The sequence below is a fragment of the Microtus ochrogaster genome, chromosome 7 (genome assembly GCF_000317375.1).
Source record: "Microtus ochrogaster isolate Prairie Vole_2 chromosome 7, MicOch1.0, whole genome shotgun sequence".
Taxonomy (NCBI): domain Eukaryota; kingdom Metazoa; phylum Chordata; class Mammalia; order Rodentia; family Cricetidae; genus Microtus; species Microtus ochrogaster.
Genome location: NC_022014.1, coordinates 80,808,241 through 80,835,293, shown reverse-complemented (window position 1 = coordinate 80,835,293; position 27,053 = coordinate 80,808,241). Strand labels below are relative to the sequence as shown.

The 27,053-nt window shown below is 44.3% G+C and overlaps 1 protein-coding gene across 4 annotated transcripts in view; it reads right to left on the bottom strand.

Moving 5' to 3' along the window:
• Tnrc6c (trinucleotide repeat containing 6C) overlaps positions 1-27,053 on the bottom strand; it is a 118,467-nt gene that overhangs the window by 19,890 nt on the left and 71,524 nt on the right. The window contains exons 5-12 of one of the 4 annotated variants that reach the window (XM_026780806.1): positions 23,589-26,189; positions 14,970-15,182; positions 11,829-11,995; positions 9,322-9,402; positions 7,018-7,075; positions 3,257-3,426; positions 1,593-1,766; positions 89-226 (exon numbers count right to left, since the gene is read on the bottom strand). In XM_026780806.1, coding sequence (XP_026636607.1) covers positions 89-226; positions 1,593-1,766; positions 3,257-3,426; positions 7,018-7,075; positions 9,322-9,402; positions 11,829-11,995; positions 14,970-15,182; positions 23,589-26,189 — 3,602 coding nt within the window. The remainder of the gene's footprint in view (positions 1-88; positions 227-1,592; positions 1,767-3,256; positions 3,427-7,017; positions 7,076-9,321; positions 9,403-11,828; positions 11,996-14,969; positions 15,183-23,588; positions 26,190-27,053) is intronic. The other 3 variants (XM_026780804.1, XM_026780805.1, XM_005350798.3) reach the window with 3 other exon arrangements.

The window sequence follows — 27,053 nt, the reverse complement described above, 5'->3', positions numbered from 1 at the left end:
AGTAATCTCCTTAGACCAAGAAGACCATCAGGTTATCACAGTAATCTCCTTAAACCAAGCACAGCATGCAGAGTTTATTGGGTCAGACCTGAGGGGATAGAAACTGAGGCACTTGAGCACGGAGGCTGGGCTGGGAGGAATTAAGAGGCTGCACTGGCGTCTGCTGCATGGTCCTGGCTTGTGCTGCTCCGCTATTGCCAAACACACCCAGATTGCCACTCGGGATCTGCAGGAGACAGAACAGCTTTTAGGGGTAGGTAGGCTGGGGAAGGGTGAAACAATAGGTTTCACACCATGAATGCCAATTTTTTTCTGTTTCCCACTCCTTTAACCTGATCCTTAACTGCACTCTGAATGAGTGCAATTTGTACAGGTTATAGAGGATGAAAAATCAGCCTAGGAAGCTATGATTTTAAATCATAGGACACACACATATCAGTGCATCTTTTTTTTTTTTTTTTTTTTTTTTTTTTTGGTTTTTCGAGACAGGGTTTCTCTGTGGCTTTGGAGCCTGTCCTGGAATTAGCTCTGTAGACCAGGCTGGTCTCGAACTCACAGAGATCCGCCTGCCTCTGCCTCCCAAATGCTGGGATTAAAGGCGTGCGCCACCACTGCCCGGCTCATATCAGTGCATTTTAAAGCATCTCCAAACAAGGCGATCAGTTAAAGAGATAATTAAGAATGTTTCAAAAATAACAGTAATAAGACGCGGTCTGGGTGACACACTCCGTTCCCTATAAACTCCCTGTGTTCAGTCAGACACAAAGTGCAGTGATCATGGTGAAACAGGTGAAGGAGGAGTCTATTTCATGGGAAATGTGGCCGTTCAGTTACTTCAACAAACCCCAAGGCTGGATCAGTTAGCAGAGTCAGAGAGTTAACCTGTTATCCAATACAATGAATATCATTGGCGTGTGTTCTGCATACTGCAGCATGAGCCACCTGGCTGACAGGTTGGAGCAGGATGGCTGTCTTTGTTGGAAAGTCGACAGAGAGGGACTAGGCAACAGAGTTTGCTATGCCTGTGCTTTGGCCCTGAGAGAGTGCGTTTCTAGGGTTCAGACTTGTCACTAACCTGACAAGGAGCTGCTAAGAGCCGACAGGTCCATGACAATCCTTCAGGGACCACAGATACTCTAGGGACTGCTTAGCTTCTTAACAGGCACTCGGTTCTCTCAGTTCCTTTCTCACATACAACACAAGCGGGAAAGACAGCCAGGAGCTCTGCTAAGTTCACAGACGTCCCATTTCTGGGGAGAGGCCCCATGGTGAAGAGCTCTTGGTAACACACCGGCACTTTATCCAGTACCAAGTTAGTTCTGAGTGCAGACAGGAACTCAAATACACTTTAGTCCAGTGTAAAAACAATCTTGAATCATTCCTATGGAGTAGCTAAATTCCAGGAACTGCCACTCAGTCCTGAGCTTCCCTGAGCATGCCAAGGGCGGTCCTAAGGGCATTTCAGTTGTTTCCCTATTCCCTCATGTCTTAACATCCAAGCATCACCTGAAAACAATAGTTTATTCTCTAATAGTTTAAAAAAGTCAGGAGAATGAATGCAGACACTGCCCACTCTTTCCCAACAGCCTTACCTGTCTAGAAGAGTTCAAGTTTTGCATGCCCAGCCCTGAGGCAATCCCACCCAGGGCCTGACTGGGGAGTGCACTGTTGGAAAGGGGGAGCTTCAGGCTTGGGGAAGGCAAAAACGGTGAAGTCGTGGGCTCTTCCACGAGGCCGCCATCCTGATTGGAGAAAGAAAGGGTGAGCTGTGTGCGGTGCCCACCAGCACGCAGAGCACCAACAGTTTCCCACGGAAATAGTGAGGAAGGGATGGATGGATAAAAAATTGAACAATAAAAAATGTGTAGATAATGAGGAAATGGAGGACATGGGCAAAAGGAAGAAGGGAAAGAAAGAGAGAAACAGGATTAAGACACTGCTGTTGCTCAGATACTGATAAACACACATTTTAGCTTCTCACATTCTCCCCATGCTACCCACTGCCTGGTCTGGTTGGAGGGGGAGGAACAGAGACTCCAAGAGCACAGCTTCCTAGGGGGCCCAACTCCCACCTTCACACAGCACTTGGCTTACTCAATCTCATTAACAGAGGAGCCTACTGACTTTAGCTTCTCTGAGGTTACACTGAAGTGCCCCGCTCTGCGAACCTAACATCTCATCTAACAGCTCAACCAACCTGCAGGCTACTCCACACCTTAAAGAGCTCAGGTCCCAATTACACTTCCAGATTCAGCAAATAAAAATTAATATAGTACACATATAGCATCTCAGCACCCTTAGGCTGAGCCAGGAGGATAATGAGTTTGAGACCAGCCAATAATTTGAAGTTTCAGATAAACAAGTAATTTTTAGTGTAAATATGCTCTGACCATGCCTGCCACAGCTCATCTGCCTGTGAGTAGCATGAGGAGACTCTGGGAACAGCAAGTCCTGTCAGGGTGTCAAGGGCCCCTAAGAGAAGAGAACTCAGATGGGATTTGGACTCCAGTGCCAGTGAGGCACAGATTCTACCCCTAAGCTAACACTCCCAGAAAAGTCCCCCTTTACTTGGAAGCAAGGTCTTGTTCATAATATAAGGTGTTTTTGAACTTGAGATCCTCCTGCCTCAGTTTTTTGAGTAGCTGGGGTTACTAGTGCCACCAAGCCTCATTTCTTTTAAAAAAATACTTTTCTTGCTTCAGTTTTATTTTCAGGGTTCAATATTTAAGTTGAATTAAATGTGAGGTATTCTCCTTTTGGGATCATACCACTTTGAAGAACGGACATCCTCCCATGATAATACTAAAGGGGGACAGAGCTTTGACTGGATTGAAAACACCCTGGGAGTTTCTCATGGGTACTTAATGTGGCCACTGCCAAGAAGGGTACCTAACCAAATCTACCACTTCTTTTCTAAGGTTAAACCTGCTATGTATCATTTCCAATGGGAAAAACTGAGTATTCCAAGCAAGACAAAAAATGGTGAGGACCCTGGCCTGCTACATAACAGAATAGATAATTGTCAAGTTAATGTAGAAATAAAAAGAGCCAGTTTTCAATTCCATCACTCTTCAGGCCTTATGATAGCATGTGTAATACAACAGTACCTCTGAGTTAAACACTCTTACATGTTAGGAAAACTGAGGAAAATCCACTTAAATGTCTTAACTTCCCATCTAACTGGCTTTAAGAACACAGCTCAAATAAAATGACTTCTTGTTGAAGGCAGAAACAAGACAGACACCTAGATCCATACCTTGTCAAGGAAGGTGGGGCGGTCCATGGAAGACTCTTTGGAGATTGGTGGGCGGCAGCCAAGGGGTTTGGTGACCATTCCATTGTAGTCAGTCATTCCCAGTGCACGTTTGTCCATATCCACCTTCTTTTCCAGCAGAGCGCCTGGGGTACAACATATAGAGAGCAACGCTGAAAACAAAGGAGCACAGGATTGGTGGTGGCGATGGGTTCAGGAAGGAGGTGGCCCCTTGGTTGCCAGCAAGGAGCAGAGGCATCATGAGCCTGAGCTGCTCCCCAGCCCCACGACTTGGGCCCTGCTGGCCTTGCTCCTGTCCACTCTAGTCACAGTGCCCTCTGAAAGTCCCTAGGAAGCTCAGTCATCTATCACCCTCTTCCTCAGGATGAACTTCCCCTGCTTCCCAGGTCTTCAATGTACTTGCTTCCTTTCTCCAAGCTACCATTCTCAAGGGCCTTCCCAATGGTATGACTTGAGTGAACCCCCACATCGTCGCTGCTAGCTGTCAGGGAGCTCTTGGCCTGGTGAGCTGTGTCTGGGTTACTTTAACTGTAGTATCCACGTCTAAGCGGGTACGTGACTGCTTCTACTTGCCTGGTCTCCCTGCCTGCACAACACGATTTGTCATTTTTATATAAATGTGCTACTGTCTGTCTCTCTCATTCATGAGTTCTGTACTCACTCATCGTTGCATGTTTATGGTCACTTGTGGACCCCTGTAGGTGGGCAGAAAACTTGACTTTGCTGACAAGGTCCAGTTCAGGTGGACAAGTCAGTGCGCTGCCTCCTTGTTGGACCTGACACTGAAAAGCAACTCTGGTGCATCTGGTGCTATGCCCTTCAGCTGTGTGTGTTTGTTGATTCTGGAATTAAAACTACTCCCTAATGTAGCACCATGTGGTGACCCTAACACAGGAAAGCTAGCTGTGCCTTGCAGAGAAAGTGCATGCGCCAGGTCATTTTCTTTCAGACGTGAGCTGAACATTGTGGATTTTGCGTTCAGTGTTAACAACAATATCAGAGGGAAGCAGAGGAAAATGATTTCATTGTCTGAGGTTACCATCCATAGCATGGGCTACTAACAGAGGAACAAACAGGCAGGTGTAGTGACACCGGCAACACGCTCAGCAGTAAAGGAGCTTACTATGCACATGTGTTGACCTGAGTTTGATCCCCAGAATCCGAGTAAAAGTTGAAGGAGAGAAGTGACTCCAGAAAAACTGTCTTCTGACCTCCACACATGTACCATTGCATGTGTTCACAGACACTTCATACATCTACACAATTAAAAAACATGGATAATGGGCAGTACAGCTGTAGTCTGAGTACAAAACAAAAAACCAAAAAACAAAATCAAACCAAACAATCAACCAAACAACAACAAAAAAACCCATCACAGCCACATTACCCACGGTCAGGAGATACTATGTCCTAATTAACTCACATTTCATTACAAAAACATGTTAAATAAAGTAAGTGTCTGAAACATAAACACGCATAAAAAAGGGTAGCTATGGCTAATAGGCTTTGTGGGGGCCCTCCCTGGTTTACCCCCAAAGAGGGCTTTGTATTGGCTAAGGAAATGCTAGTCACGGCTTTAGAAAATGTAATTGCCAGGAATATAAAAACATAGGTTGTCTGCTCTTTCCCTTGTCCTCCAGCACAGGCCTCTGCGCTCCGACTTCAGTACTGGGTGCAGACCTGATCTGGTCTTGAGAATGACGGGATAACGCAGACGACGGTGGTGCACTGGTGCCTTTACATTATTCTGGCTTGGGCTACGCAGTCCTGGTTGCTACCAGTGAAATTACTGGCTATGCAAAAGCAGGTAGTGTGCTGTCCCTGGATGCTGGACTCTTCTTTGGGATCCTACCAGGCCTTGGTGCTTACCAGCTGGGGTGGTTTGAAAGAAAATGCCCCCAAAGGGAATGGCACTATTAGGAGGAATGGCTATGTTAGAGTAGGTGTGGTCTTATTGGAGGAAGTGTGTCACTGTGGAGATGGGCTTTGAGGTCCCATATATGCTCAAGCCATGCCCAGAGAGACAGATCACTTCTTGCTGCCTGCATATCAAGATGTAGAACTCTCGGCTCCTCCAGCACCATGTTTGCATGTATGCTGCCATGTCATACTATGCTAACGATAATGGACTAAACCTCTGAAATGTAAGCCACCCCAACTAAATTTTTTCCTTTATAGGAACTGGCATGGACATGGTGTCTCTTCATGGCTACAGAAATCTCAGGATCCCAAGGAATGTGTGGGTCTTCCTAGCTTTATCTGGGACACTGGCTGGCTTATGGGGATGAGATTCCAGAACTCTGGGGAATCTATGCCTTCATGTTTAATCTCAGGTGCCAATTTGCTGAAGGTTGCCAAACTTGGAATCAGTATGTCAGGTTCATCCCTTCTTTAGCTCGTGAAGAACTAAAACTCTCCAAACTGCCACATTTATAATGTATGAAGAAAAAATGCAGCATATTTACAGACTTTGACATTTTACAAAGCATAAACTGAGCACGGTTAGGAGATGACCTGTTAGTGTTGTAGTGTTCGGAGGCAGCCAATGTCTAACCTGAGCAAACGTTGCCTTCATAGTTGTAGTGTTCGGAGGCGTTAAGGGTCTAACCTGAGCACATGTTGCCTTCATGCAGTTTCATGCTTATGTGATGATGGCTCTCCTTTCTGGACTAGTAGGTAAGAGGTAAAACATCAGGTATCAACACTGGGGGGCCCCAGAACCACATGTTCTGCCCAGAAATGTGTGAAATCTCTTAGTGATATTTGTGATGTGGGATCTTTTTTATAGGTCTGCTATGAAATTATGTTACAGTGAAATATCAGTGACAATAAAGTTTGCTATTAACATACTAAAAATGTAGACTATATATATCTTTTTACTTTTTTTTCTTTTTTTTGAGACAGGGTCTCACCAGTAACTCTGATAGAGATCTGCCTGCCTCTGCCCCTCCTGAGTGCTAGGATTAAAAACATATGCTACCACATCCAACTAAAAATAGACAATATTTTACAGAAAACTGATAAACAATAACCTTTTGGTAGCTTAAGAATAGATTGCTTGTTCCTGACTAGTACTTGTGACATGGTGTCTCCTCCAGGCCAAGGATAGATGGGTGTGTTCAGTATGGCCTGGCATGTCAGCAGCTCACAATGCAGCTGAACACCACCTGCTCCAGACTGAGAATGCTTATATTAGCACAGCAAATCTCGGTGTGCCTCTGAGAGTGGTTTCAGGAATGATCTAAGATGAAGAATGCATTACTTCCTCTATGGATTCATACATAATATGACAACATTATTGGAAAATGCCCAGATAAAGTAGGTTACTAGTGTGTGTGTTCTTGGAGCTATGTCTTTCTCAGGTCCTTTCCTGTACTCCTCACTCCTTCCTGCCTATAGGAAGTAAAGAAGGTTGTTCACATGTTTCTGTTAACATGATGGTTTTGTCCAAATGCAAAGGACTGAATTTCCTGAAACTGTTAGCCAACAGAAGTAATTCCTCCCTTTAAGCTGTTTTTGTTACAGCAACAAGAGTTAGCTAATATAAACATGAACCAAAGGCAAATAGCTGCCAACACAGCATACTGTCTCTATAGCTCACCTGGCCCCAAACACTTGCCATATGATTGGTACATTCTGTGGTTGCTCTTTCCCTGGGCCCTGGATTTGTCTTCAAGTTTAACCATGACTATAAGCAAATGGTTCTACAAAGCAAAACTTCCCAAGAGGCACCTGTTACTTACTCATGGCCTGGTCAAGGTTCATACTGTTGCTCTTCAAGGCCTCTTCAGCTGGCTCTCTCTGGGGGTGAAGCAGAGCTTTCGTTAGTGGTGCACAGACAGACAACCAGAGTAGCTCTGAACACCTTAGCACTCTTAATGGAGAAAGCACCTACCAATACTAGCTTTTAGAATTGGAAATGTTTTTCTCTGCAGTTGAAGTCAGAGACAGTTTATTTTATTTTATTTTTTAAAGACAGGGTCTCATCAGGTGTGGCGGCACATGCCTCTAAATTCTACCACCTGGGAGGCAGAGACAGACAGATCTTTGTGAGTTTGAGACCAGCCTCATCTATACAAGTTTCAGGCTACCCAGAGAGACATAATGAGACTCTGTCTCTGTCTCTCTGTCTCTCTCTGTCTCTCTCTCTCTCACACACACACACAAAACCAGAACAAAACAAAAAAGGGACAGTCTCACTGGCTGGCCTGGAACTCTACGGTGTAGACTTTGCCTCTGTCTCCTGAGTGTTATCGTGTTGGGACTTGTAAACAGAAAACACTTGTAGCTAAAAATGACTGTACTGAGTCTAGATTGGAGAGTCAAGAACTTACATGAGTTGGGGATTGCCAGCATACGCCTTTAATCTCAGCAGACAGATCTCTATGCATTTAAAGCTGGCCTACACAGTGGGATCTTGTCTCAAAAAGAAAGAAAGCTTTTATTTAACAAGCTAGAAATAAAATGTGGAATCCTAGAAAACTCTGTAAGCACCCCTACACTTGCTTCTGTACAGCACAGAGCAGTGACAACTCAGCAGGATTACAGAGCTGTGACCTCACATGCAGGTCTTATCTGTCACTTTGAGTGCCAGGACCTACATTAACATCAACCTTTTGTATATCATCAGTGCCAGTCTCTATCAACCAAACTTTTGTTCAAGAAACAAGAAAGCAATCAGATTCACACTGGTAACTGTCATTCCATCAGTACAGACGGATGTCTGAAGAAAATCAGAGTTGCTTGCTAGGTGCTAGAGAAATGGTTCAGCAGTTAAGAGCTCGCTCTTACAAAGAATCACAGTTCATTTCCCAGCACCACACCGGGTGGCTCACAAATGCCGTTAACAACTCCAGTTCTAAGAGATCTGACACTTTTCTGGCTTCTGTAGGCACTGCATGCATACATACAAACACACACAAGCAAACACACATACATACACTTGAGAGCACTGCTGTTCCTCCAGAGCACCGCCCCCCTCCCCCCAACAGTATCCTGCAGCAGTCTAGAGCTCCAGCTCCAGGAGATGTAGCACCTTCCTGACCTCCAAAGGCATACATGATAATAAGGGCTGGAGAGATGGGTCAGAGGTTAAGAGACCTTACTGTTCTTGCAGAGGACCTGAGTTCAATTCCTAACACCCACAAGACGGCTCACAATCTACTGTTACTCCAGTTCCAGGGGATCCCATATCTACTATTGGCCTTTGTAGGCTCATAAACTCATATAGGCTCACACACATGTACATAAATTAAACAATAATTTAAACATTGGGAAAAAATCTTAAAAAAGAATCAAAAAAAGAAAACCAATGTTGCTGGGGATAAGGGTGGGGCGTGCTACCCCCAGCAACAACTCCTACAATATTTTCTGGCCCTTCTATAGAGAGGCTGTCCCACAGGGGAATGTCTCGTCTCAGCTTATACAGTACTAGTGTAAGGCATGAGGCCATTCTGGACCTATTCTTTTTTAGACACAGGAATGACTGAGCGATGAATAATCATTGAACAGGGATTTGGAAGGAGGCACGTGAAGGGTTTAAGCGTGGAATGTGGGCAATAGTTTGCTATCTGGACTGTCATCACTTGACCTGAGGGACTGAGAGGCATGAGGTATTTCTTCAGGGGACATCTGGGACATCTTAGTTCTGTCTACATACTGGAAACTCAGGAACAATTTGTTAGGATGCCGTGGGGAGGCCTGATGCTTTAACTCAGTACTCAGTTTCTTACTGGACCTTTTTATTTATTACATAAAAGAATTAACTCCCATGTAATTATAAATTGTAAGAAAATATGAAATTGTCTAAGTCCATGGAAATTACAAATCATACATAGTCTTTTATTTAGAAAAAGATATTCTTGATGGAAATTGCGTGATTCTTTGCTCTACTCATGGCCTAGGCCAAAGGGAACATAATAACTAAATAGTTAGATAGTAACTTCATCCTGCAAGCATCTCTGCCTCATCACACACCACAGACTGGCTAGGGAACGCTTTCAGGCTGCCCACTTGGGAGAACTGGAAGATATCAAGATGCCAGTTACCGGGAAGCCCATGTCTGTGAGTTGTTTGATCAGTCGGCTCATGATCCAGGCCTCATCCTGCTTGCCAGGTGTCTTCATGCCCTGGAAGAGAAGGGACAAGGGGAGAGGCCAAGAGTTACTTTTGATGTGCCACATTAACTGGGTGACAGCCCCCAACTCAGTGACTGCAGCCACAGAACCTTGTAAGTGAACAGTGAACTGTGCTGTGCTCTTCAGAGTCCAGCATTATCTCATAGTGAGCACCATGGGAAACTGCAGCTGCATCTACAGACTGGTTAACACACGACATTTAAGGACTAAAGCAGGGTAATTATTCCCCTTTTAATAAAATTATGTTTAATCATAAAATGTATTATTTTCATTGGTCACAGGGAATGTTGCTAAGCGCTGTGCTATGTGAAGTCTACTAAAGATTACACGGTTTTTACCCTTGTTCCAGGGAACAAAAGAGCACATAACAAAGGAAGAACAAGCCTGTGGGCCTTATTAACTACCCATTCTCATCCATATTCCGGCCCTCAGGTGACAGGAAAGAAGTATGAAGGAAGATGTTAAAGAAAAAGGAGAAAAACCAACCTCAGAGAAAAGGCAGCAGCCCAGAGGCAGGGGACACAAAGGGTACCATGAGAACTAGGTATACAAGATGATCAGTGCCTAAGTATTCTCCCTAATACCAAACAAAACCAAATTTAAAAACCCTACCCTTCTTGTAAAGAATTTGTTTCACCATGTTTGCTCTCTCCATTCCTTATTTCCTTTCCCTCTAGAGGTCTTTTCTTTTCTCCCTTCTCATGTAGCCCAAGCTGGTCTTAAACTTGCTTTATAGCTGAGAATGACCTTGAATTCTTGACCTTTCTTTTCTTCATTGCCTGAGTGCTGGGTTACAGGTGTGTACCGCCACTCTTTCACCATGGAGGCTGTTGTAACTCCACAGTAGAATGCGGAGCTGCAGCAGCCAGGAGGCATTCTGTTCCCTAACAGGCAGTTTACCTGGACAGCATGCTGCCAGGGTCAGATCCTATCACAGCAGTTTACTACTTGGGGATTTCTGGTCCCATGGCAACTGGATTCCCCAGCCCCACTGTAAAACAGCTTTTCTTCATATCTGCAATCACCCCTTATCATGAATGCTTTAAAAAACTCTATTTTTAAAAAACAACACATTCATAATTCCTAATTACAAAAGGGGTACAGAGAAAAGGTATCTTTCCATACTATCTCATCTGCTTAGAGCCTAATCTCTCCAAGAAGTCTCTCCTTTGAAGATTTGTATTTCCGAGAACAGGAAACATGGACTATTGTGCAGAAGCAGCTTCAGGTATACACAACTATTCCTTCATTCATTTCACCACAGCTCAGTGGTCCATGCTATGGATGTTTTTCTGTACCTTGCTTTTTCTCTCAATGATGTTGCTTGCTGATGTTTTCTTAAGTACATATTCATCAAGCATTTGGCTCCTCATGTTAGAATGCAGAGTCCAACTGGCTGCTGTACTAACACATTCATTTTCATTTTTTGATGGCAACAATCTTACAAAAGAACTACAAATGCCCATGACAAATGGCAGTGCTATGTCAATGTGCAGGTGACATTAGTGTACAACTGCCAGCAAGGTGCAGTGAGAACTGATGTCCCACAGTCTGGACAACAGATAAGCTTGTATTTCATTTGCTTCTGTATTCTGTTTTGAGGATTGAGCCCACAGTCAATGGGTAGCCCAGCTCCCAAGGGTGTTTAGTTGACCTCTGGATTTTTCTTAGAGATGAAAAATTTTTTGCTGTTTTTAAAAATCTATCTATCTATCTATCTATCTATCTATCTATCTATCTATCTATCTATCTATCTATCTATCTATCTATCTATCTATCTATCTAGATATCTATCATCATGTATATAATATTCTGTCTGCATGTATGCCTGGAGGCCAGAAGGGGGCACCAGATCTCATTACAGATGGTTGTGAGCCACCATGTGATTGCCGGAATTGAACTCAGGATCTTTGGAAGAGCAGGCGATGCTCTTAACCACGGAGCCATCTCTCTATCCCAGCACCTCTCACTATTGGCTCAAGTGGTTTTCTCTGAGTAGGGATGGCCACCCTCTTAAACGTTGGACAGTACTTTATCTTCTGATCATTTTTACACTCTCTGCTCATTTTCATTAGAATATTGGATACTTTTATATATCAGGGAGATGAACCTTCTTTATCATATAAATGGCATTTTCCCCCTACATTCTCCCTCTCTTTTGACTTATAATTAGGGTGCTATCAGTTATGTGCATGCTTTATGATTTTGCTGCAATCCACACACCACCTTGGCCCCCCAAAAAGAACTGAAAGAACAAAATTTTATTAATAGGAAAATATTTTTAATCTTTCCAATTTACAGAAAGGATTAGAGTCCCAAGATTACCTGGGAGGGAATCTATCTCTGCACCATTCACTGTATGTGCCTAGTCTACAGTACAGGCCTACTGGCCGCCAGGCCTCTCCAGCAGTGCCTACCTTCTGAAGTCCTTTTTTTGAGGCATTGCCCCAGGAGCTGCAGGATGAGCTGCTTTCTTGAGAGGCAGCGTTATTCCACATGTCCCCATCCTCATCCTCCCACTGGCTGGTGCCCAGGTTCATTTCGTCCCCACCACTGCCCCAGCCTTCTTGCATAGATTTGGAAGCTGGAAGAGAGCAGATAGGAACTTGTCAGACTCACCTGTTCTGAGAAGAAACCTGTGTCACCTGACACAACAGGGATGGTGAAAACCAGAACTATGTTATCTACCTTTTAGCTATTACTTTTCTCTTGGAAACGCACAGATAAAGTGCAATGTTTAAAATCCAGCTGTGCTGCTCCAAACTTCCTCAACCAACTAACTATACACCAGCTGGATACACAGGGATTCTAAAAACAAGTCCTGGAGCAACCGGAGGGGGGCAGTGTACTGGTCTCTCACAAATGCCACTCAAATGTGAACTCCCCACAAGGTCACTGACCTCCTTTTCAGGTCTCACGTCTTAGCCAGAGAAAACCCTGGGCAGTATTTCATCTGAGCCAGTGCTCTCACACCTGGCAACAGGCAGGAGTCAGGAAGACACAGGGATCACATTACAGGAAGCAGGTCTGGGAAGCTCAGCTGCCTGCTTTTCTAACAGCGGTCAAGAAGATGTCCACATTCAAGATAGAGATCAGAACCAGCCTACTAAATTTTCTGTTCAAGATGTTATTTCCTCCTCCTTTTTTTTTTTTTAAATAGCTTCTATTTATTTATTATTTATTTATTTAGGTTTCAGAGTTGCCGCACACTGTTTACTTCTTAGAAGAACTAGGCTGAAGTTCAGGCAGTAGCAGGCTGTTTAAGGTGCTAAACCTGAAGGCTGGAAAGAGGCTCAGCAGGAAGAGGGCTTCCTGGCTTCCAGAGGACCTGAGTCTGCTTTCGAGCACCCACGTCGGTGTTTACAACAGCAATTTAATTAACAGCAGCTCCAGGAGATACACCTCTCTTTCCTGGCCTCTGAGATCACCTGCACACACAGACACATACTCACCAACAGAAATAAAAATAAACATTTTTTTAAAAAAGAAATACCAACAATTTGGGACTGAGAACAAAAGCTCAAAGTGATATCCTACTTCAAAACAACACATACATCTCAACATCCAGAATTTTCTTTTCCCCTAGATTTTTAACAAAAATTAACTAGAGTGGAATAAATATTTCTAGAACAATGACAATATGAAACAAATATCCACTTTTAGCAAAGCAGTAAAATACAAAAAAAGATGCCCTTTAAGATTCCAGGATGGAGCTGGACTTGGTGGTATACTTTTAATCCCAACTCATGGCGGGCAGAGGCAGGAAGATGTCTGTTGAATGTGAGGCAGCTCAATCTACAGAGTAAGTTCCAGGCCAGCCAGGCCTACATAGTGAGACCCTGTCTCAAATCAATCAATCAATCAATCAATCAATCAATCAATCAATCAATCAATCAATCAATCAATCAGGCAACTAACCAATCAATCAATCTAGAACATATATCTAACAACAAGCAAAGAAAATAAAATGATTTTTGCAGCCATGGAAACAGTTATTTTACTGTTTCTATTTGGGGTCTTTTTCAGTAATGGGATGTAACCCAGGGCCTGGTAACATACTAAGCAAGTCTTCTACCAACAAACTGCAGCCTATACTCATTTCTGCTCAAGGTTGTTTTTTTTTTTTAAGATTTATTTATTACATATACAACGTTCTGCCTCTTTGTATGTCTGCATGCCAGAAGAGGGTACCAAATCTCATTAACAAATGGCTGTGAGCCACCATGTGGTTTCAGGAAATTGAACTAAGGACCTCTGGAAGAACAGTCAGCGCTCTGAGCCATCTCTTCAGCTCCTCAAGTTGTTTTTTAACTACAGACTTGGAAACCCAAATAGATTTTATTTTCAAGATAAAAGCAAAGCAAGAAACATCAGAATACTATACTTTCACATCCTATTCCCAAGAAGAACACAATGACATCATTTGTTCATCTTGTTTGTTGAAATGAATTCATATGGGTGTGTATAAAACGGTACAGACAGGTGAATGTCTATTACTGTAATGCTTGTTAACAGAAATGTTTCAGATTTTAGAATAGGATATGTTAGGGACTAGAAACATGAAAGTCATTTATATTTCGTATATAATTTACATATATTTCCTGAAGGAAATTCTATTTATTATCTGTAGTTCTGGAGGTTGAGTTCAGGTAGTCTTGTGCAAGCTAGGCAAAATTACAGGTCCAGCACATGAAGGGAAATTTTAGGTTTTGGTTTTTGTTTAGTTTTGAGATAGGGTTTCTCTGTGTAGCCTTGGCTGTTCTGGAACTACTTGCTCTGGCCCGAGGATTAAAGGCTTGTGCCCCCCACTGCCCAGCTTTTCTGAGTTTTTGTTTCTGGTTTTTTTTTTTTTTTTTTTGGTATCAGGACCACAGGCAAATAGTTTGCAATTGAGCTACAGCCTGGTAGCAGTAATAGTAGTAACAATAATAATAATTTTGAGACAGGGTCCCTCTCCATAGTCCTGACTGCCTGTCCAAGAACTTGCTATGTAGACCAGACTGGCCTCAGATTCTTGTGTTTTTGATGGGATTAAAGCCATGTGGCAGCAAGCCCGGCTCAGCCTGGTGATTCTACAGAGCATTAGGTGATGTGTGGTGTCCACTGCCATGTTGCTATATGTCAGAAGCTTTTGCTGATGAGCGCTGTGCTCAGGAGCCCCGCAGCCTTAGAGCTGTGAGAGACAACCCTTTCTTTCCTTTGTAAACATGTCATTTTTAGCCTGCCTAGAATTTGACTGATATAACATATGACATAAAATGTGCAATTTTCTACTCAGAGGGTCCTTAGACTTGCACATCAAGTAATCTTACTCAGAGTGTCATGTTGTTATTCAAAAGTGCCAGATTTTAGAGCATTATGGATATTATAAAAAGGAATTTTCTGTGGATTTTATTTTTGAGACATGTACAGTCATGCCTGGGTTTTTATATAGATGCTGGATATTTGAACTCAGGGTCCTTATACTTGCACATCAAATAATCTTACTGATTTGTCTCCACAACCACACAAACAGTTTCTTAACTGCCAGGTCCAGGCATGCAGAAGGCTTATCTTACCTGGTTTGCACAGGGCTGGGGCAGCAGCAGGAGCGCTGGCTCTTCCAAATGGCACCACTGGCTCAGCAGGGTGATCCCATCCACTGCCACTGCTAGGAGGCTTCCCCCACGCTGCTGTGCCATTGTCGACCAGGGGAGATGGGGAGGACGGCTCTCCCCATGAGTTCTCAGGCTTGGAGTGCACACTGGGCATTTCTCCCCAGCCAGATGAAACTGGGAAAGAGGAAGGATACAAGTGAAACTGAGGTCAAGCTGCAATCTTCCAAATCAAGTTGAACCCTTGCCACTCAGCACCTACATGGAGCCCCTGCCCACTTCTGCTGACAGTGACAACAACATTTCCCAAGACCTACAACACCACATAGTGCATTAGCTCAAAGAGACCTCAAGAGAAGACATCACATACTGTGGTCAGTTCTAAACTGTCTGCTTTCAACATGACTATTATTATCTCAATTGTGAAATTTGTTAATTTTCTTACTAAATATCTTTAGTAAGATATGGGATTGCTTCCCATGATACTCTAATTTATTTTATTTATTCTAATAAAATGCAGTCATTCAGATTAATGACAAAAGAACATGTAGCTATAAATCACCTGAAAGTACAAGCTCTCTGCTGAACAACAGTTTAAGCAAACTGTCAACAATAACTGGTAAGTTACTGCTGGCAACTGCTATCTGTAATTACACAGAAAATAGTAACAAAAATTGAAGCAGTTTTACAAATTTAAGGGACAATTAAATGAAGACAATTCCCCAGCTGATTATGTGTACTGTGATCCAACAGCAGAGAGGTACTGAGTCAGCAGCTAAAAGAGTGAGCAGTGATTCTCTTGATCTGGTATTCCTCCACGTGCATGTCTCTGGAAGGTCAGACCACAAATTACTAACAGAAGAATCAAGTTAAAATTAAGTATAAATAGTCAGATCATAGTAATTAATTAATTAATTAATTAATTTTTTTTTTGTTTTGTTTTTCGAGACAGGGTTTCTCTGTGGTTTTGGAGCCTGTCCTGGAACTAGCTCTTGTAGACCAGGCTGGTCTCGAACTCACAGAGATCCGCCTGCCTCTGCCTCCCGAGTGCTGGGATTAAAGGCGTGCGCCACCACCGCCCGGCATTAATTAATTTTTGTGAAAAGTTTTGGTTTGTGGTTTACCTGATTTGAAAAGCAAGCAAGCAGTTTCCCTGGGCTAAGCGGATCTCTGGCAGGACTCACACAGACTCAGGGTCTAGCCTCCAGAAGAAATGTGACAAACTGAAACACATCAACAGTTCTAGTGCACAAGCACTTCGCCTCACAGAAAATAATTTTAAATGTACAGCCTTAAAATGATGTCCACTGCTTAGTGTTTGTTAGAGCAACCCTGACACCTTTTGGTAAAACAGTTGGATGGAACAGGCAGACCAAGTTTTATTTATACTTAAAACATTGATATTAAAATAAAGAAAATTACCCTTCATGGACTGGAGGATGAAGCATAGTGGGAGACTGTTTAAAGCACCCATGAGGCCCTGTGCTCCATCCTAAGCATTCCAAAACACCTTCCCCTCCCCCCAATAAAACCCTCTGAGATTTTCAAATACTATTATTTTTTGCTGGAAGTTTTTCTCTTTGCCTGCGTGTTCACTTTTATGGGTATTCTGGGGGCCATATTGTATTTCCAATACGGTTCCCCATTTGTTTATTTATTTTTAAGTGAAGGCCCTGTAGTGGGAGCCCATGTAGGTGTTCACAGGCTTTCACACACAGGCACCCTTCTCACTTCTGCAGCAGATCAGTCAATCCCCATGCCCTACAAAATACAGCAAAACAAAATCTACCCATCCCACCCATCACTATAAGAAGTTCAGATCACTAAGATCACCTCCCTGTTAAAAACTACTGCACTGGTGCTGAACACTGAATCCCTCCAGCTGGTGACTGGGAGGTAATTTTAGAGTCCCAGTGTCTTGCTGATTCACACTGAAGAAGAATAAAGGAAGTCCCTGGAAGGTCTGGACCCTTACAGCAAGGTCACTGTTCCTTTGCTGCTGTTAAGACTTCAGAGATCACCAATCATAGACCTAGGCAGGGGCACATTTTCCCACGTATCAGAGTAGTAAATGTGAGACGTGCCTTTTCCACGATTAACTTACGTGACCTGTCTTTATAAACCTTACAATATTTCTGTCAGAAAAGCAAGCTTTGAAGCAAATAGCAGTGGATGTAAATGCAAAGCCAAGCTTGTAGTTAGCTTCAGTTTTTCTGGACACTGAGAGCCAACCACAGCCTCCTGGTGAGCAGTCTCAAACGTGCTGCAGCTACCACAGGTGACCGAGGATGTAGGAGTGGGCAGTCAGCAGGAGTCTGAACAAGCTCCTCAAGTGCTCTCACAGGGAGCTAATATTTAACCTTGGCACCACTGTGTGTCTACAGGCTACAGAAGAAATGTGGCAAATGGAGACTTCTTTTGGGGCTGGACAACAGCTCAGTCTTCCGGAGCCCATGGTGGGCGGGGTCCCTCATCTTGCTTGGATCAACTATATACTGCCCTCCACATGTATCTTTCTCCAATACCAACCCCTCTAAAAATCATCAGAGCATTTAGGTGAAATGACAGTGCTTAGGGATGAAATGGCCTCTGGTAACCACGCCCAGGGCCAAAGGCCTGCGATCCCAGCACTGGAGGCTGAGGCAGGGTGGTTTCAGGATAGAATGGATTAGAGACTCAAAACACCTACCCCTCTACGAACAAACAGAACCTAACTCAATCCAGGTCCCACAGCTGCACTTAGAGACCATCTATCGCTGAGGACTTGATTCCTGAACAGTTACATTTACAGTTACTGCTTCCTATGCATCTGCAAGCTATTTAACTGCCTTGGGATACCATGTCCAAGTATACTACTAGATAATCAGGCTGCCTGACATTTTTCAGAATTTGCTTTAGCATCTTAGAAACATAAATGCTGTGTTTATGCTTTCTTGTTCTTGGCCACTTCTCACAGGAGGTCAAAACAGCAGCCTGGATCCAATAAGATGTAGCAGCTTCAGGTTCTGTCTGACAGCCTGGCTCAGAATAAGCAATCAGGTCATGTCACGAGGAGAAACACGGTAAGTGCAGTACAGAGCTGTGACTTGGCATCCCATGTCACTATGGCCTGTGAGTGCTCCATAAGCAGTTGGGAATCTGATAAAATGACAGGTACAGAAACATTTCTCCAGGCTATTACTGCTGTTCTAACCCCAAGGTTAGGGGTGAGTCAGGTCCAAACAAGCCAGTTAGCCAAGCTACAAAGAATTTCCTAACAGATATGGATTTTACTGAGACTTCCAGGAAATTACTACCTATGTAAGATCAGGACAAAGCTGTCCTGTTGTATTTACCCTTATTTTGTTAAGACTGGTGAGATCGACACTTTACTTTTAATGACTAGCAATTTAAAAAGCAATTTATAATCCAAACTCTGATATAAATGGGGATTATGTAAAACCAGCACAGGCCAACAGCAAAGCAGTAGAATACCTACCTACAAAATACTAAGCTTATCAACAACAAAAATGTACTTACTCAATCACTAAAAATGATGTCTTTTATCTGGACATGAAGAACCTATGACTGTCAGGCAGCTGTTTGTCACTTCTCTGGGGTCAGAGAACAGCCTCACCTGACAAGCTTGCAAAGACACAAGGCTTGGTGATTGGGATTCTGAGTTGGCTTGCTTTAGGTCTGAGATATGAATACCACCATGGTAGAAGAGAAGCTGATATTCTACTGCTATACAATATACTAATCTTAACAGTTTCTATGTAGTTAATGACCAGATGGAATAAAACACAATTTTGTCTTTGTTGGTGGTATCTAAATTCACAGCAGCCTCTATGATACTGTTACAGCTCTAAGAATATACAGACTCTAGAAACTGGAGAGTACACAGGAACTTTCAAGTGTGTGTCACACTACAATTTTCTGGTTTTGTATTTGGCAGTCACATGTGCTTTGACAAAATAGTTCCACAGTGAGTTCTTGTAATCCTAGTATTGGAAAGACAGAAGGATCCAATGTAGTCAAACCAGTAAGACCTAGGAAAACAAGAGACTCTATCTCTCTAAGGTGTCCTTTAGATGATGACTGCGGTTGTCTTCCAGTCTCCATACACATGTTCACACATATTTGCTTGCACACAAGTGCACACATGGTGAGATTACTCATTATGCTATGAGGACTATAGTGGTGACCCTTCTCATTTTTGGAGACAGGGTTTCAATATGTAACTCTGGCTGTCCTGGAGCTCACTATGTGAACCAAGGTGGCCATTTTAAGCTAACTCTTCCCAGAGTACATTCCGTCTTTACCACATACAGATCACAATGCTGAGACTTGGCTCTACTGGCCTCTCCCACTACACTGTGTTATTTCTGTTTCGAACCAGTTTCTCACATGTAGCTCCGACTGGCCTAGAACTTACATTATGCAGTCCAAGCTGGCGTTAAACTTCTGATCCTTTGCCTCCTGAGGACTGAGGTTAGAGGAATGTGTCATTAAACCATATGCTCCATTCACTGCATTTGAATTTTCAAATTCCCCCTTCTTGGCTGTCCGAGAACTCACAGAGATCTATCCCTGCCTCTTGAATGCTGGGATTAAAGATGTGCACTACTCTGCCTGGCTTCCTTCATTTTTCCCTCCATCAATTGCTTTTCCTCATTCAAGTCCTTAAAATTTGAATTCCTAAAAACAGTCATTTATCAGTTAAAGAGTAAATGGGACCTGAGGGTTGACTCAGCAGTTAAGAGCACTTGCAGTTCTTTCAGAGGACCTGAGTTTAGTTCCCTGCACCCATGTCAGGCAGCTTACAATTGGTCTGTAACTTTTCCAAGAGATTCAATGCCTCTGGTCTCTGGAGCACCTGTACTGATGTAAATACACACCTCCATGTAGACCTATCCCTGCACATAATAAATCAAACCAGGAAATGCATGTTTAAATGTTCAAGCAACAGTCAGTTAACATAATTAGATTCAGCAGAAACTGGGTCCAGAACTGTTGGCTAGTGTCAAAGTTACAGTGCTGGGGTCCTCTGGGCTGGTACAAGTGCCCTTCACTCTAGTAGAATGCTGCCACGTAACACCAAGGCTTCTAATAGATAGAACTTTGGCCTTTTCACTAAAAATGTTGATTCACAGAAAAATAAGCACCAACTGGGAACATCTGGGAACAATCTGTGACCTTTCATTCAGGGACAGAAGGACAGACGGACCCATTTAGGACTCCTATGTGGCACTGACACTGGAAGGTACAGTCAACTGTGGAGTGTATAGGGTAGCGACAGCAGAGAAGTGAGGACAGAAGGGGACACTGTCCAGGCTTCACATTTAACTGTGGCATAATACCCCACTCCCACCCCTCTTCTGTTGAAGAGCAGGCCCCACAGGGGCTAAACAAAGTCCTTTGGGCACGGTCAGCAATCTGTTCCATCTTCTTACACAGACATCACATCCCTGCTCTCACACCTTCTCTCTCCTCATGGCTAGTATTGGCGCCCTCACACTCCTGGCCACTGAGCTGGCCTGCCTGGGCACTTGTCCTTCTACAGGTTGGAGTATAGATCTTCTTCCCTAGTAAACAAGGGATCTCTCCATTTATATCCATGCTCTTCTCTATCTTCTGCTTTCTATTGACTTTTAAATGTGTTCAGTTCTGCCAACTGAAGCATTTTCTTTGTGGGGCTGGGGATTGAACCCAAGGGCCTTCAACATGTTGGGAAAGTGTTCGTTCACTGAACCACAGTCGTAGCCTCTTAAGTATCTTAAGTCATCCCCTCCCACCCAATCTCCTGCCTGCTGTGTTCTGGAAATGCCAGCTTGTGTCTGGCCACAGACATTTTTTTTTTTTTTTTAAGAAACTAAAACCATTTATTTTTGAGGGGATGGGTAACTATGGAATAATAGTAGAAGTCAGAGAACAACTTGTAAGTTGGTTCTCTCCTTCATCCATATAGGTCCCAGGGATCAAATTCATGCTTTCAAGGCTTGGGGCAAGTACCTTTATCTGACGAGACATCTCAAGGCCACCTAAGCCAGTAACTTCAGTCAACCAGTACTCAGCACCCGTTCTAGTGGCCTCTCTAAGCCTCTATCTACCTAGGACACAAGTGGAAGGGACACTTTCCTACACAGGGGGCTCAGGATGACCATGAGAAACCTATATATAAGATACCTAGGAGAGCAGAGATTTCCCTCTTGTCTTTTATGGTCCATTTAAACACAAGGGATGCCTGGAGAGATAGGTCAGTGAGTAAAGCGGCTGCCACGCAAACATGAAGACTCTAGTTTTGACCGCCTGCAATCCTAGTGCTCAGGAGCCCATGGAGCAATCTGGCTAGGTGGACTAGGTGAACCTCAATATATAAGGTGGAATGTGATGGAAAAAAGACACCTAATATCAATCTCTGACCTCTACAAGTACTAATATACATGTACACCTTCCACTTATATGTTCACATGTGTATGAACATGCATATACACACACAAATATATTACATATATATGTACACACACACACACACACACACGCTAAGTCCATAAACACTATCATCCCCCACCCCAAACCCCAGCACTCAGGAGGCAGAGGAAGGCAGAATTCTGTGTTTTTGAGGCTAGCCTGGTCTACAAGAGCTAGTTCCAGGACAGCCAAGGTTACATAGAGAAACTCTATCTTGAAAAATCACACACACACACAGACACACACCAAAAAAAAACCCATACAAACCTAAAACCACCAAAAAACAGCAAACAAGCTCTAAAACCAAACTAAACCAAATAATAATCCCACATACACAAAACAGGAAGGAAAAGCTAAAACCAGGAACAGGGTTCTACACCTGGGACCTAGTGACATATGTGGATGAGCAGTCCCCAGGACAGAATACCAAGAAGTAACCAGATTTTAACTCTGATCTAAAACGGGTATGTGACACAGCTCACTTATAGAGCGTAGCTCTGGGATAGGCAGGCTGCAGTCTCTGTTAATTGCACACCATGCCACATACTTAGAGCAAGGTTGCTCTGAGGACAGCATCCTTAAGTTAAAGCCTTCCCACAGGAGCACTAAAAACACCAGAAATCCTAACTATAGGCCACAGCTCCTGTGGACCGGGTGGACAAAGTAGCCCCAGTCAACTAGCTCTACACTGTCATCTCAAGGACAGAATTTAAAGCACAACTACAGAACAAGGCTGCTTCAGGCCCTGGCTGTCTAAGGAAGAAGATCATGAGGCCAGGAAGCCAATCCTCACTTGTATCAGAGGTTTCAGAACACAGTTGTGCCATGATTGGACAGTATTACCTCCCACATCCAGGGAGTGCTGTGGTATAGTTCTCACAAACCACTCAGGCTCATTTCATGCCTGGAGCATAGTACTATGTACAATGGACCAATATTCCAGATAGAAACCTGAGGCTCCTGCTGGTTCTCCAGAGTGCACCTGTATTACCTATGCTTTAACATGAGCTCTTGTTCTCTTAAAACCACTCGAGCTGCCTATGGCTCTGGGTGGATTACCTCAGTATCTTCTTTTCCACTTACACAGAGCAGAAACTTCAGACACAAATCTTAGTCTGATTTGAAATTTGTCTTTGAAGTGAAATAAAAATACGACTTGGATAATGACTCAAGTTTTACAAATATTGTTTCATTTTCAGTGACGACCTTTAAAACTATTAGTGAAGCTTTTAATGGTTTTGCAGAACCATTAAACCAGATTCTCTGGGACTGACAGCCCATCCCATGAAGCGCCAAGACAATTTCAGGAAAGCCAAGGCTGAGAACAAAAAGACACACTAGTGGGCTGGAGAGATGGCTCAGAGGTTGAGAGCACTGACTGTTCTTCCAGAGGTCCTGAGTTCAATTCCCAGCAACCACACGGTGGCTCACAACACCTGTAATGAAATCTGGTGCCCTCTTCTGACCTGCAGGGACACGTGCAGACAGAACACTGTAAACAAAATAAAAAAAAAAAAAAAAAGACACACTAGTGCAAGGCATCTGGGGCTTCACTGAAGAGGACTATGCTTCTTTTCTCCCAAATCCCATCAGTGCTGGCCCTGTCGTGTGAAGGTTAGATTACGTTATGGAGTAGACCCAGAGTGTTCACACAGCACAGGGAAGAATGAGCTTGTACCTGTACTAAGATCAAATAAAGCTTCATCGACTGGGCAAAAGCCAAAGAAATGCACAGAACCATGAACAAGGGATTTAGACAAAAAGACTATAGGTACACAGCAGAAAGATCTCAAATCTGCTCCTATAAAAAAAAGGGGGGGCGTCAACTGCCCAATGGTGGTGTCATTATTGATAAAGAACCCAGACAAACAGAGTATAGCACAGCAAAATAAAATTAGCCTGTGATTGCTGGATAGGTCCTGAAAAGGGCCAAACTGGCTGGAAACACTGGCTATACTGAACATACCCAGTGCTTCTTTTCTTGGAAAGCTACTGAAGGACCTTGCTTCATTTGTTCACTTGAAAGCAGCTACACTGCATAGTCATTTCCCATGAAAATTATCAGTCCAAGGATTCACACACAGACACACAGTACACACCAGTGGTATAACCAGAGGGCCCCCAGATTACCTGGCCCAAGCAGTGGTGACCGATTCAGCTGAGTGCCAGCCTGGTGTGAAGGCGGCGTCTCGGTTTGGTGTGTGGTGCTGCTCGAGGTGGGAGTCGTGGGGGTGACAGGGGTTGTGGTACTGCTCTGGATGACTGGATTGTTTCTGTCCCACATGTTTACAGTTTTATTGTTGTAGGTGCTTGGGTCCCCCCAAGCTGAGGTACCATCATCAATTTCCATTTTGCGTCGGATGGATGGTGGGGAAGGCTCCTCCCAGCCAGTCGCCTCACAGCTGTCCTTCTGCTTGACTGGCAGTGGCCCCCCAATCCACCCTGTCCCTGTCTGCTTAACAGAAGCAGCTCCTCCCCAGTTACTCACATTGTTGTCTTGGGGCTTGTGAGCCCAGTTCTGTTGGGGACCAGGCTTGAGAGACTCCCCCCAATTTGTACCAGGATTCACCTTAGCGTTTGTGCCACTGCCCCAGCCACTGGTCCCAGATCTCGTGGCATCATTCCAACCAGATCCTGACCTATTACCATCAGCATCCCATCCAGATCCATTTTTCTTCCCATCCCCTAGATGTCCAAGAACAGATGATGAATCTGCCCAGTCGCCTGCTCCTGCACTCCAGGCTGGGTTTGCTCTTTGTCCATCTCCCCAGTTTTGGGATTTGGGTTTCTGAGGCTCACCCCAGGAGGGTGATTTGTCCTCTTGGTTTACGGTCCCACTCCAAGCATGGCCACTCTTGGTGGCAGCAGCATTGTTAACAGCAGTAGAGCTTATCGAGTCCCCCCAAACTCCTGGGCCACTTGGCGCTTTGTTGTTGCTGTCTCCCCAGCTCGTGTTTGCTGGCACGGCGGCAGGTGGTGAGCTGACCCACCCCGATACTGAAGAGGTATTTGTACTGTTCATGATGGACCCATCACTCTTCCCCCCTGAGTTTGAAGGCTGAGTAGCTGCATTACCCCAGGCCTCTGTCCCATTGTCATTTTTCCTTTCAGACCTAGGGGACTCTTCAAATTCCCAGGCAGTGTTTTGCTTTACAGGAGTCTGTCCCCATCCAGTATTAGACAGAACTCTTGGGTCAAGATCGTTCCTTGGCAACTGGATGTGCCCTTGGTCTAGAACCCCCTTGTCTCGCCTCCTGCCCTCTCCCGTTCCTTCCCTCCCAGTGCTTCCTTCATTGTGACTGCCAGACCCATCGCTACTTCCTTCACTTGCTGTAGTTCCAGAAGATGTGGCTTTGGCCCATGAGCTCATGTGTTCACTGCCAGGCTGCAAGGCAGGTGTCTGGCTGGCAGCACTGGGACTATCCCACCCTGTTGATCCTTTCCCGTTGATGTCACTACTGGAATGCTGGTTTGGGGGCTTCCCCCACTCCCCATTCACACCATTAGAAGAGCTTCGGCTGGGGTGGCCCCAAGCTCCTGAATGGATATTACCAATGCTATTGTTGCCACTGCTCCTTCCCCAGGCAAGGATACCAGGACCTGTAGGAGGTCCCGAGTCCCAGGCGTTCCCTCCATTCCCTTCCTTTTGCACAGCACTGCTGGATCCATTCTGTTTAGCACTTAATGCTGAGTTCACAGTGTCTCCATTCCCCTGATTGAACCCAGAACTGTTATTTCCTGTGGCAGGGTTACCAGGGGACAGTCCCCACACAGAACTGCCCATTCCTTCCCCACCACTTCCACTGCCTTGAGAGACTGATGATCCGTTAGCACCAGGAAGGCCTTGCAAATGGGGCGGGATGATGGCCCCCAGACCAACAGCCATGCCCCAGTTTGGCAGTCCGTTTGTCTGCATTGCATTGATAGGGTTTGGTGAAGAGTTCATGGGGTTAGTGTTATTTGGTCCATCAGTGTTAAGGTTCTGAGGTTGTACGCTGAAAGACACATTCTGAGAAGTGGACGTCTGTGGTTCTGTGCTCTCTTGGGGCAGCAAGTTTCCCCAGGCACCTAGGGTGCCCACTGGGTTCCCATTCTGGCTGCCCATATTCTGACCTATGGCACTGACTGGACTGCAAATACTGGAAGGGTTGCCTGTTGCCACAGTTCCTTCATGCCCGAGTACAGGCCAGGCAGCTGGGTTGGCATTAGGATTAAGGTTGAGATTAATGCCCGCATTGGAGTTGGAAGCACCCCAACAATTTTGACTTCTCCCATCTCCAATCATGTTGTCCATTTTTCCATCTCCACCACCAACAGAGCAGTGAGTCAGGCCAGAGCTGGAGCCTGTGGCTACACCCCACACTCTGGCCACACCTCCATTCCCGTTGTTTCCACCTGCCCCAAGGGCACTCTGATTAGAAGGGCTTTGGACGAGTGCACCATTGGTGCCATTATTGCCATTTGTCTTCTTGGGATGTCCTGTGAAGCTGCCTTGGGCGCTCCCTGTAGCCATGCTACTGTTCTCTGAGCCACAGTTGGAGGCAGAGTCAGTGTCTGTAGGACATTCTGAGGCAGATTCAGTCTCTGTTACTGGGATGGACGGCCACACCTCCTGGTCAGTCCTGTCTATTGTCACTTTATCCCAGCTGCAGTTGGCTTCACTTCTGTACGTGGGCTGCTGTCCCCAGTGGGAATTTTCATAATGCTCTGCCAATCCACTATGACCAAGATCTGAAAAAAGATGAAATCAAACTCAAAATTATATTTTCTTACCATTTGCCAATGAATCAACTAAGAACTCTAAAAACTAGCTCTGGGAAGAATTTTTTTTTTCTTTTTTAAAATCTCAAGTTCTCAATTCTAAATGACAAATGCCAAAACAACAACCGACCTCCCCCCCCCCAAAAAAAAAACCGAAGACAAAAAACTCCCAAAGCCTTAAAGGGGCTCAGTGGTAGAGCCCCACACAAAAAAAGCCTCTAAAACAAACTAATAAACAAACAAACCCTTAAGACTTTGCACGTTTTCTTAACAGCTATAGTGATGACATTATGCTGACTGGACTAAATGAACAAGAAGTAACAACTAAAAGTCAAGGATTGTTTAACTCAGCTAATTCTTAGGATTCAATAGTGGTTGAGGCTTGCAGAGGTGTCCTTATAAGGTAAAGGGTAGGTGGGTAGGTAAGTTACTGCACCTGGTCCCTACCACTACCAAGAAAGGGCAGCAGTTAGTGGGTTAATCTGGATTTGAGAGACAGCATAAACCTCATTTGGGCATGTTACTCCAGCACATAGACCAAGTGACTTGGAAAGCTGCTAGCTTTGTGTGGGGCCTGGAACAGGAGAAGCTCTTCAACAGGTCCAGGCTGCTGTGCAGGCTGCTCTAAAACTTGGACCATATGATCCAGCAGACTTGATGGTAGTACCTGGGGTATCAGTGGCTGATAGGGATGCTGTGTGGGCCTTTGGCAGCCCTTATAGGTGAAACACAGAAGAGACCTTTGGGATTTTGGAGCAAGACTCCACCATCATCTCCAGCCAATCATTCTCTATTTTCTTTTTCTTTTCTTTTTCTTTTCTTTTCTTTTCCTTC